General features: G+C 34.7%; 3 protein-coding genes across 3 annotated transcripts in view; 1 reads left to right on the top strand and 2 right to left on the bottom strand.

Moving 5' to 3' along the window:
• LOC110032107 (protein SDA1 homolog) overlaps positions 1-1,914 on the bottom strand; it is a 21,862-nt gene extending 19,948 nt beyond the window's left edge. The window contains exon 1 of the mRNA XM_020735623.1: positions 1,186-1,914. Within this exon, the coding sequence (XP_020591282.1) occupies positions 1,186-1,581 (396 nt within the window). The 5' untranslated portion in view covers positions 1,582-1,914. The remainder of the gene's footprint in view (positions 1-1,185) is intronic.
• A 2,083-nt stretch (positions 1,915-3,997) lies between these two features.
• LOC110032121 lies at positions 3,998-10,387 on the top strand. Its single transcript, XM_020735642.1, has 4 exons — positions 3,998-4,522; positions 5,175-5,382; positions 9,465-9,818; positions 9,889-10,387. Exons 1-4 carry the CDS (start codon positions 4,045-4,047, stop codon positions 9,971-9,973), a joined length of 1,125 nt encoding a protein of 374 aa, XP_020591301.1. The 5' UTR covers positions 3,998-4,044; the 3' UTR covers positions 9,974-10,387.
• Positions 10,388-10,792: 405 nt separating this feature from the next.
• LOC110032120 (formin-like protein 3) overlaps positions 10,793-12,320 on the bottom strand; it is a 5,126-nt gene continuing 3,598 nt past the window's right edge. Inside the window, 2 exon segments of the mRNA XM_020735639.1 lie at positions 10,793-11,751; positions 12,193-12,320. The exon segment at positions 12,193-12,320 is cut by the window's right edge and continues 1 nt beyond it. Coding sequence (XP_020591298.1) covers positions 10,900-11,751; positions 12,193-12,320 — 980 coding nt within the window. The 3' untranslated portion in view covers positions 10,793-10,899.

The raw sequence follows: 12,320 nt of genomic DNA on the forward strand, positions 1-12,320 counted from the left end.
GGGGGGGTGGGAGGGGGGATGGGAAAATGGTCAAAATTTTTAAATTCAAGATGGTTTTACTTTAAAATATATAATCTCAAATATATTTTAAGATTATATTTGAGTCCCAAACTATCAAACGTATCTTAAATACTCATATATTATCCCAAAAAAATCTCTCGACTCTCATATATGATCCAAAATAATCAAATAGCAAAAACTATAATGGTTTGTATGCAATTAGTTGAAAGACCATTTTGAACTTTTCTTTCTCGTCTTAAAATATTAAAGATAAATTTCAATTTAAGTGTGAGTAATATTATTCACCTATCCTCTAGAGAATATAACATATAAACCCTTTAGTACCATACTATAGTATGTATCCAACTTACGCTCTTAACTCCTCAAATATAATCCAAAACAATCTCTAGACTCACATATCTAATCCAAAATAATCAGATTATGAAGCTATAATGGTCCTTGCATAGTTAGTTCAGAGACCATTTTAAACGTTTCTTTCTCATCTTAAAATATTAAACGTAGACCTCAATTTAAGTGTGAGTTCCAATATTCATCATATTCTCTAGATAATATAGCTTATGAAAGCGCATTTGGTTGCATGGAAATAGAATGCATCTTTTAAAATATTTTTTTCACTCAATTTGTATTTTAAAGTAAAACCATCGACATTGAGAGGTTTTGAAGGTGTTTGTAGACTTTAAAACTAAGTGCACCAAACCAAGTGATCGGGTCTAAAATTCATAGCTATTAAAAAAAACAGATTTTCTAAAGTCAGGCAACCGGAATACAACTTCAACTTCAACTTTGGGTATCAAATCAAGACAAAAAGATTGCCAATAAAATAAAATAGTTGAGAGGCAGAGATTTCTCCTGTAAACAAAAGAATTTAAAATATATATCTTCTTCGTGTCTTACAAGATTCAAGCACCAATCAACCAAGTAATACATATGTATGTATGTAAAGTCACAACAACATGTTCCTTCATAAATTATCACTAACATAAACAACCCACTTTAGTGTGTTTCGAAGCTACAGCACCCACTACAAGGGCATGGGTTACAGGTCTTCCGTATAGGGAATTGTGCGGGATTAAATTCGCTCGAAAGTCGAAAAATAAAGGGTTGACATTAACATGAAATGCAAAAAAAAACCACATGTACCAATTAGTGTGGCCAAGATCTCACCTTTCTATTGACAAGTAGGATGAGGGATCGCGCTAGGTGACAACGGAGGGAGGAGGGAAGCGCCCTTGCGTCGGTTTTAAGAAGCTCGGAAACTTGGTTAGGGAATTCGGCTAGGCGGAGAGGATAGAAGGGGGTCATGTGCGCGAGGAACAACACGAGATCACCGAGATCCTTGGCAAGCACTGGATCCGAAGAGGGGCTGAGCGCAGATTGTTGGCGAAATAGATTAAGCGTGGATTTGAAGTGGCGATAGATGAGGAGCATCTCCTCCTCATATCCTTCCGGGTCTAGCTTCATCCTCGATTGAAGCAGCGGCAGGCTAAGCCTTTCCGCCGCTTTACCGGAAGCGGAGAGGGAGTCTGGAGCGAGCAGGTGAGTTACGTTGGTGGCTGCCATTTGGGATGGCAAAAACCTTGGCTCTTGAGGAAGATGACGATAAACCTGGGTTTAAGCTAAATCTTGCCAGACGGTCTTTTTGGAAAAAAATAAATCTGGATTTCGTCGGGATTTACTGTATCTTCGATTTAACCTGGCCCCTCGGATTTAACGCCGAGACGGACTTCTTCAAGATCTGAAGTTACCTTCCTTCAAGGTTTTAGGGCAGAATCAGAGCGGCGGGAAGAGAAAGATTGGAATTTTGGATCTCTGCACGCCGCGATCCCGTACTTGCCATCCCAGTTAGCTCTAATCGCGAATTTATCGCGAGGGTTCATTCTCGAAAGCGTGGGTTCGGTCTCATACATCTTATCATCAAATGATGTGGAGATCGGACCGGCGGACACCGTAAATAATTTTTCTCGAGGATCATAGCACTCCTAATAAAGTTTTTAATCAGAGTCCATGTATTAAATTATTCTTTCAAATCTACATCAATATATCTATGCATGAAATCAGGAGTGCGGTCATAAGCCGAACACGTATAACACAAATAAATATTTATTCGTTCATTCGTGTTCGGCTCGTTTTGACTCCAAATATTACTGAACAATTGTATATATTTCTCTGTTGAGTAGTATTTTTAAAAATTTAATTGACTACGAGGCTACAAAGATTTAAAATCAAATAAAAGTATTAATGAAGAAAATAGAATAAAAATTATTAAATTTAATTCAAATAATGTTTTAAATCCTGCCCTAATCCTTAACATCTTATAGTTGTGTGATTAGAATTGTCAAAATGAATTTTTATTCGTGAACGACTCGTGTTCGGCTTGCTAAGCAAACGAGTCGAACAGGAACACACTTTTTGAGCTCGAAATATAAACAAAGCGAACACAAGTTGGGTCTGGGCTCGCTTGTGTTCGGCTCATTTACAACCCATTCGAAAGGCGAGTAATAACTTTAATTATTTTTTAAATTATGATTATTTGATAATTAATTAAGTAATTAAAACTAATTTAATAATTTGAATTATTTGCTAAAATTAAAGTAATTCTAAGGCAATATAATTAATAAATAATTAATTAATAAGTAATTAATTTTAAATTAATTAAAGTATTTTTAAAATGTTTTATTTATTAATTAACTAAATTATTAATAAGCATACTAATAAAAATTTTAATTTTAATTAAACTTAATTATTAATATTATTAATATTATTAATAATAACAACACAATTACAATCTAATTATAATTTTATTATGTTAACCAAGTTCGAATGTGAGAGTTCGAACGACACTTCAAATATGTTCAAATTAATTCTAGGTCGAGCTTACTCGTATCAACTTTAATAAGCAATCAACGTAATAAGTGTGTGTGTATTCATATATATCATTAAAAATTACTAATATTGATTTTTATTTAATTTTAATAAATTTAATATTATGTATTTCAATATGAAAATTGGCGATGTTTTGGTTTGGAGTGTGTTGGTTGTGATGTCGTGGTGTTGTGTTAGCGTCGATGATGTGGGGGTGGTGGTGTGTTGGCGTCAGTGATATGTTGGTGTTTAGTGTGTTGGTTATGATGATTTTGTGGTGGTAGCATGTTAGTGTTGATGATATGGTGGTGTGTTGGTTGTGATGGTGTGATGGTGTGATGGTGGTGGTGTTTATTGTGTTGTGATAATTTTGTGGTTGTTGTATGTCGATATTGAAGAGGTGGTGGTGGTGGTATGTTGATTGTGACTGTGTTTTGTAGTAGTTTATTGGTTTGTGATGATGTGGTAGTTGTGGTGAGTTGATGATGACGGTGCAATGTGTAGATGGTTAATGTCTGGTGGTAGCGGCAACGGTGATGTGTTAACAATTGTCAGATGTTTTTTTTTTTCTATTAACTTCTCAAGCCGTGGAAATTTGAATGAGACTTTATATACTCATGAGATAACCTTATATTTTTCTGCCAGATATTTATTTTGCTTAGTTCTTTTTGTGTTGATAGTCATCATGTTTAAGACAACAAATCAGTTCGTCTGTCATGCGAGATAAAGAGACGAAACTAATATTTTGTGATCATTGTCTTAAAGATGTGGATATGAGAAATCAATCAACTACTTATTTTAATAAGAAAGACTTATTTAATATAATAAAAAAAATTACATGAAATTAATTGTCAAAATTTTATATTAAAAATTGTGATAATATTAATTGTTATTTAAGCAAATATATTTTTAATCTTAATTGTTGTATCACTTGTTGTTTAGTTAGATTTCAGCTTTTATTATGTAATATTCAAGTTGAATATCAGTTTTTATGTATGAAAAATATTACTGATTCTCTCATTAATAACATAATAGAATAGGAGCTGAAAAATCTTTTGAACATGAACAGTTACAAAATAAATGGGCGTACAGCTTGCCTGAATAGATACCCAATTTAAGAACCCGACAAGATAAATCTCTCCACGGGGGACAGGCAAAGCCATGGCCACTCCGCTCCCAAATCCAAAGCTCTTCTCTTCTCGCTCCCTCGTGCATTCCAGATGCCCTTCTCTGTACTCTTTTTACCACTTCACCCTCACCACAAATAGCGAGAAGCTTGTCCAAGCTTCAACAATCTCGCCCCGCCGGCGGAGACAATGCGCCATCAGTTTTGCTTCTCGGAGGCGGAGCCGAGCTTCTTCCACCAGTGCTTCCATCGTCTCCGAAGACGAAGAAGAGGATTGGGAGGAAGACGATGAAGAGGAGGGGAAAGAATTTATGCCCTCGCGGGAGATGACGCGGTGGCTGCAGAATAAGCCGGCGGGATTTGGAGAGGGATTGAAGTATAATACGGCTTTGGAGGACAAGCTTCTGGAGGAGATTAAGCGGAACCAGAAGGATCAGCTCGAGGGGAATAGTAAACCGAGGTTAAGCGAGAAGGAGATTGTAGGGAGTGTTAAAAAGCAAGAGAAGCAGAAAGGTATTGCTTTCTATATCTCCATTTCATTAAGAAGTTCATTACTTCTTTTTTATGAGATTTACTTCTGAATGGTGTACTTTGAGCTTATTCTTTCAAGAAGAATACGAGAGAGAAACATGTAGATTCTAATATCTGTTGCTTCTACAGATGAAGATTGAATATGTGGCAAGAGAAGTGTTGTATGATATGCTTCAAATAGCTCCATAGTTTAATATATATATTTTTTTCAATTTGATTAACGTGTTCATGGTCATGCTCATTCTAGATTTTTTTTATCTGCAACTAAGGGTTATAATCGAATTGGTATCCAAAGAGTAATGATTGTTCCTCCGCCTCTACGCCTCCCACCGTACATTTTATGATTATACCACCGTTTTGATCGACACTAGATTGTTTATTTCTTCTGTGCTGAATCAAGTTATAATCCATATAATTTTTTAGCTCTGTTCTATTACAAATAGCAACTTTTGAATGTTTTCACTTAACTTATGGCCTAGTGTTTCAGATAATTTTCCATTTTTTTTGTTTGTAGCTGATTTTCTTCATCCCTACCAAATGGAAAATAGGCTCATCAGGAATTATATGTACAAATTATAGTATGTTTGGCTAACATTTACGACTTCAGCTACGGTTTTGTTATGGTGATTTACAGTTGCTGAGGTCATAAAAACTGATCCTGAAGTCCGTGTGTGGAATCTTCCGAAGAAAAAGAATATCAACCGAGATTTGTGGAGGGCCTTCAAAGGGTTTCCTGGTATTGTATCTATAAACCCTGCTGTCATTGGAAATAGAAAGACCAGAGATCCTATCTGCAGGGGCTTCGCATTTATTGGGTTTGAGTCTGATGATGCTGCGTATAGGTAATAGTGCTTTTATATGCATGTTTTCTTTCTTCCATTCTAGCAATTTAAAATCACCTTTGTTTTGTTGTTTGAGTTATTTTGGACCAATTGGGGTTAGGCATCGGAAATGTTCAACTTTAAGGTTAAGGAGAACCAACACATTGATAAGAATTACATGCTTTGAAATTGAATGATTGGGAGAACGATATCTCCTAAGACCTATGCTAAGTCCAATAGGATTTCCTGCAGTCACTGCAGTCATGTTAGAATTGTAATCAGTTTGAGTTAAGGGCTTTAATAAGGTTTGTAGCGGGATTAGGTTAGGGAAAACCTATTAATGGTCTAAGAAATGTGAATTGAGTTTGAATCGATCAGGAGGGAATAGCCTGAAACTAACTTTAGGTTAGAGATCAAGCAAGGAAAATTTCCTAATCAAGCGTGAATGATTGAGATTGAGAGCGACAAACCCATTCCTAATTGGAAGAGCAACTTGAACTAGTCAAAATCATAATTACAAAAGCGTTCAACATTTATAATATGCCACTCCTCAATGTATTTTCTCATAGCCATTTTAACATCTTTATTACCTTCTTTGTACAAGAACTTTGACTCTAAATTTGATTTCTCTTGGATAATTGACAAAAAATTTCACTTAACTTTTTCTTATCACGGAATGTCCAACCATCAACCGTAAGAGAAAAACTATCTTTGAAATAATATTCTTTGTGGTATGGTATCAATTATCATGTGTTGTATTTATATTTTTTATGTATGAAATGTACACCTCATGATAACTTGAAGGCTTTATTTTATGACCAAATTATTCTAATACCTCAACTACTACTAGAAATTTTTCATAATTAATTGCATTGAAGGGACGCCTCTATCATACATCCTGCAATATAACATCTGAATTTTATTTCCCTCATCCTCTTCCTGGTAACATCCTTTAATTTTTTTTGTATTCTATTCCTTTTTTTGTTTCACTGCTACAAAGGGATTCAGTGGTAAAGATATCTCCAATGGTGTTTTAAGTTAATTTTTTAAGCATGAAGCAATCATTGAATTTTGACTTTTAACATATTTGATTTTGATTTGCGGCGCTTCTTAGATGGTTTTAGAGATGAAATAATCTCATCCATTTTGTCAAAATCATTTCCTTCATCCATGTAATTATGTTGAATTTTATAATTTGCTTTTTGAAATATTTGTTTATACTCTTTCTAATTATATCACTCAATAGGATGCAATGGTTTATATAGCCGAACCCACTTAGTGGGATATAGGTTTGTTGTTGTTAGTACTCTTTCTAATTTTATCTTTCACAAGTTGAGGTTAGCTACTACTAACTTAAAATGTTTTTATTATTCTCAACCAAGTGTTGTTTCAAGTTAGTAATTCCTCCTTTCATAATTTATTAAAAATCTATATATAATTCACACAACTTAGCTTATAACATTTATCTTTCCCAACATGGTATATTCATGCTGGATGATTTCTAAAAGCTTAACCTAAATAAACATTTTTTTTATAGCTATAAATATAAGTGTGGATCAAATATAGCTTAACACTTCCATTAAATAATAAGATGATAGTCATGTAAATTAAATGACATAAAATTGGGTTGAACCAAGTTTGTTTAAATAAATTAAAATGTATAACAAACAAAAAATTGAGGTAAGTTGAAGGAAGAATTTGCTATTGTAAAATCACATTAGAAAAGACAAATTAACTAATAAAGAAAAAGGAGGAAATTCTAATAGAGAGGATGTAAGAAGTTTTATGGTTGGGACATACTCAATAAAAAATAAAAGATAAATATGAACTTTCGTGTTTTGAACTTGAGGGGTGGCTATGTTTGATGATGAAGAAAAACTTAGCATTTGGCTTGTGAAGCAAACTCTTTATTTGAGTCAAGAAGAGGAGATGTTTTGCATTCGAAGAGGAGGCTAGTGTTCATTTTGAGGGATGAAGATGTCGTTATTATGCTCATCACACCATATTTCCGACAATTCTCTTCATATTTTCACAATATTTAATCGCAATTCAACTCTTCTTCTTGAAGTTCTCGTTGTGAGAGATGCGAAAATCAATTCGAGAAATCCGAAGCAAAACTTAAAATAAAAGCATAAAAAACAAGATGTCACAGAAAATATAAAGGAACACCAAGATTTAACGTGGAAAAGTCCGAGAATGGGAAAAAATTACGGAGCCACACCACACTAAGAAATTCAATATGAAAAATGAGGAGAATTGTACAAATTACATCTCGAGCCTCCACATTTTAAAACTCAAGAATGCTTATTCCTCTCATCCTTACGCAAGAGAAAACAAAATCTCATTTGTGCACACACACACTTTTCTGCATAGAAGCCGAAACTTAATACGACGAACTGCTAAAATCGATTACTGGCACCAGAGTGTTGCTTTAGAGCGCAGCGTGACACTGCATCCGAGCATTACAGACTACAGTGTCGTACTCTCAGGTTTTTGAATCTGCACTGAGCACTGTTGGTCTTGGTGCTGAGGTGCTCCTCTCCGAACTCTGGATATGTCATGCTCTTGGGTTCTGAATCTGGGTTTGGGCACTACAACCCTCTCTTCCAGGCATTGGGGTGCTAGGTACAATAAAAAAATTATATGGTTAAACCTGTCATCCAAATGATCGACAAAAGTCCATCATATGGCTTTAAGTTGAATTTATTGGGTTCTGGTTGGGTTTCTTTGGCGTAGCTAGTCCCATAAGGTATGATTTAATTAGCCTGCCCAAGTTGATCAACTTTTACCAAGTTGCTTTGGTCTAGATCAAATTTAATCAGGTTTGACTTGGGGGAAACTTTGAATAAATGCATAACAAGATGCTTCATTATATATGACAAGACTTCCCTAATTAGTTCCACCGACAAGATATTAACACCGATGTCCCCACGGAAGGGATAATAAAACAAGTTAGGTCGATCATTATCACATTCACTCGAAATTTTGATGAAGATGTAACTAATGTTGCCTTTGAGATTTATGTTAGATCAAATTGATCTTGATTGAGAGATTTTTGGTTCTCCATTTGATTTGAGAGTGGGGTACCAAGTTATTTCATTATCAATCTTAATGTCGAACTATCATGCTCCTAATGTTGATGAATGAATTGATGTAAGATTTTTGACATTAGAATGGAGTTGGGTAATTGAATCCAATTTTGGCTTTGAAGAAAAAAGTTTAAAATGGTGATATAAACTGAATGGTAATTTTGGTGCTAATGAGATATGGTAGTTGGGTTGAAACTAATCCTATGTTGAATAATTTGAAGGTAAGAAAAACCATTGCCTTGTTCGAATGTCATTACGGCGGTCTTTCAACACAAATCATGATGTCATTGATCAGATGATTATTGATTCTCGACTCATAACACCCTTTAAGCCATATCAATTAGGCTAATGGCCAATATTCTTTGTATGAAATCTAGGTTTACCTTAATGTTGACATCCTAATCAGCTAATGTTGATCATGAATTTCATAAAGGCATCCCAGCACATGGTTATTTTTTTTTAAACTACCTCAAATGAAACCTTATTCTTGGTTTATCATAATCTAAGCAAGGCTGCCACTCATGATCATCATAATTAGCGTAATGCTAGTTATTTGGGTTTAACAAAATATGAATTGAACATATTTAAACCCCTATGCAACACTCTCCGTGAAAGAGTGAAAAATGAGAATTTATAATGCTGTACCCAAATAATTGGGACAATGCCAGTAATGATGATGACAAAAGATTGGTCATTTTTTACCCATTATTCAAGTTAGTCTCTCTCTTTTTCAACTCATCAACAACATCATCATTAGTCATAATCAATCAAGCATATTAATCTTCATTCTCCATTCATTACTCTTTAGTTATATTTGAGTTGCTAAATTAATTTTGTGCAAATCTTTTTAGATGATATCCATTCATGTTTCTTTAAGCCTGACTCTATCTCATCCTTCCATGTTAAAATTAGCTACATGATTAATAATACATCTTCTATCCTCTATTATACATCTACAAACTTATTAATTTTATGATCTCTAATTTTAATCAATCCTTTTCACTGTTATTCTAGATTTGTTCAAAAGTACTCCAAGCAAAATTTGGTTTTTGGGAAGATACAAAAGCAGATATCCTGCGACGTTATTAATGTACACGGCGTCCTCAATTCTCCTGACTCCAGCACAAGCACCTGCAGTACCTCGCCCGTTTCTAAGAGTACTAATGGCATAAAGCCAAACAAGGAAGAATTCTCAGTGCTCCCACATGACACAAATATTTCATTAACAAATAATGAGAATGCAATAAATAAAGATAACCAGTTTAACCGCGCAATGCTCGCCAATCAAAATCTAAAAAAAGTTGCGAAAAGGGATAAAACAAAGCCACCGAAGTCATCGAAACGGCACATTCTTGGTTCATTAGCTAAGTATGTATAATTTGAAATGTTTATCTTGTAGGTTTACTTGTTAGATTCATGCTGTTTTTAATGCTTCCAGGTTAAAGATAAAAGATAGAGCTGTTTTCACTGGTGCTTTCTCTAAATATGGAGAAATTGCTTCAGCTGCATCCAAGGAAATCTGATAAACATGTAAAATGCCAAATTTGTCCTTTGACCTGGGACATTTTTTTTCCCAGAGTATATGCGGGACTAAAATGGCTACTAATAAAGAGTCAGAGGACTATTTCGACATTTTCCTCCCCGTTAAACTCATTCCGCGCTAAAGCAGAAGGTTAATTATCTACCATTGTTCAATCTATTTTTCTAAACATTAAGCTGTTGGCATAATGTTCTGCAAGTTGAAGGTAGCAATGTAATCGATGCATAGCGGTTTTAGCAAATATTGGAAATTAGTTGTGGGACTTTTACCTATTTTTTAACGGGAACTTCTATGTACATATTGAGCAATCATGTGAAACAATGTAGCCAACTATCATATCAGAAAAGACATTAGGCGAACTTATCCTGATTTAATTTTGTTACATCAATTAGGGGCATTTACGTACACACCACTCAATTCCTTCATAATTTCTTTTTTTACATTTATACCACTCCAATCTTTCATATCACATAAAAAATACCACTAGTTGAAATTCCAAAAAAGTAAAATCAACTTTTATATGCATAGACAAGGTGTTATACACGTAAAAATTATAATTTAGGCATTTGATATTAAATACATAGCAATTGAGTGGCATGTAATGTAAATCTTGCAATCAATCAACTTCAAATATTCGTGATGCAGATGCAACTTCAGCTGAGCTGTTAACTGTTTTGATCAAGACAAACGACACTCAATTTACCTGCTCTTATACAACACGACATTAGTATGCCAAATAGAAAATTTTGATTGAATGAATGACGGCATTTCAGTGTGATTTCAGATACTTACAGAGTTCAGATTAAGAACAGAAAAAAAAAAAATGATGAATTATCAGGCTAGTGATGAACAATACAATTTACAAGAGTAAATGATGATAATAACAGCCTATTTGCCACTGACGTTTATTTAAAATTCCTCGTCTTCAGAGCTGAAATCCTCCATCCGTTGGTCCTTGATTGCCGAAAACAGTGACTGCCGCCGGGCGTCTGATATTGATTTTGTGATTAAATTATTCTTACTTGTTTTACTTATCACTTTCTTCTGTGCTTCTCTTACTTCCTTACAGACATTATCTAACATCTCAAGGAAATCCCTCACAGTGACAAATAATCTCAGACCCTCATCTCTCCCAACATTCCCATGGAAATAATCAGTGGTATGCTTTACTAATGATTTTATTCTCTTTTCTTCCTCCAAAACTAGTGCAATATCAGCCTCCGCATGCTCAACAAAACCTTTTAAAGAATCACGAAAACCACTTTCCTCCTCTAACTTCCTCATCTCATTGTTTAAGAAGCCTCTTGCCTTAACTAACCTATTAGCAAAACTCACAACCGCACTGGTTAAAGCATCAGCATCGAGTCCAGCTGCTTTCCTGACATTCTCGAGTTCATATTTCAGACTAGAAACAGCCCTAAGGCCGAGTTCGCGATACTGATCTTCAGATTTGTCTGGAATATCATTAGTAAAGTCATCTGAGTTGAAGCTGCAAACCGTAACGGTTGAGTCACACCTATTATCTCGAGCTGCTTGCACGGCACGCCTACCTTCGGATCGGATAATCTCTTGCACGACAAAATGTAGGAGTGTGGTCTTCCCATCGGCACCTTTAACATCCGACAGTTTCAAGAGTGTGTCTAGCTTGAAAGCCATAGCTCCTCCACGGTACGTGCCATCATTCATACGGTTTCCGGTTTTGAGAACAGCCTCCAACAATTTCAAAAACAAACGGCTATTTCTGAGATCCTGGCAGGCTTTCTAGTACAAAATAAGAGAAGATAAATAGTTCTTAGCATGTCTGCATGGTGTAAAATTTGAAATTAAAGAATGTAATAAACTGATTGTGTAGAAAAGTGCATTAATAATAGGATTATTAATACTTTTGGCCATAACAATGCGCAGCTTAAATTGTGTGTATGCTTTGCAAAACATTTGTCCTTTTATATCATAGTGACAATAAAGTGTCAAAATAGTCCCCTCACTGTTTGCATGGGGCTACTTTAGTCAGTTCATAAAAAATACCAAATTAGTTCTCAGATTTTTTAAGTTGGAGGTGAAGTAGCCCTTAGTGGGGACTATTGCAGTTCATATTAAAAGATTTTGGAGATCAAAATAACATGCTGCAAAAAGTCAAGTGATTATTCTGACACTTTTCCCTTGTACTAAACATAACTTGATCAAACCAGGAGAGAAACTTACTTCCAGAGTAGCAAATGATTCCTTCACACTTAAGGATTCGTCTTGTAATGAAGTCATGAAAAGTAATGTATCAATCCTTTTGAAGGCAAAAGGAATATTCACCAAAGCTTTTAGGAACTGTTCAGCAG

Source organism: Phalaenopsis equestris, unplaced genomic scaffold (assembly GCF_001263595.1).
Source record: "Phalaenopsis equestris unplaced genomic scaffold, ASM126359v1 Scaffold000878, whole genome shotgun sequence".
Lineage (NCBI taxonomy): Eukaryota > Viridiplantae > Streptophyta > Magnoliopsida > Asparagales > Orchidaceae > Phalaenopsis > Phalaenopsis equestris.

Excerpts from the sequence above, each read along its gene's own strand:
- LOC110032121 (XM_020735642.1), top strand. The coding sequence starts at position 4,045 with ATGGCCACTCCGCTCCCAAATCCAAAGCTCTTCTCTTCTCGCTCCCTC. Across the intron at positions 4,523-5,174 it reads AAAGCAAGAGAAGCAGAAAG|TTGCTGAGGTCATAAAAACT; the intron begins GTATTGCTTTCT and ends GGTGATTTACAG. Across the intron at positions 5,383-9,464 it reads TCTGATGATGCTGCGTATAG|ATTTGTTCAAAAGTACTCCA; the intron begins GTAATAGTGCTT and ends CTGTTATTCTAG.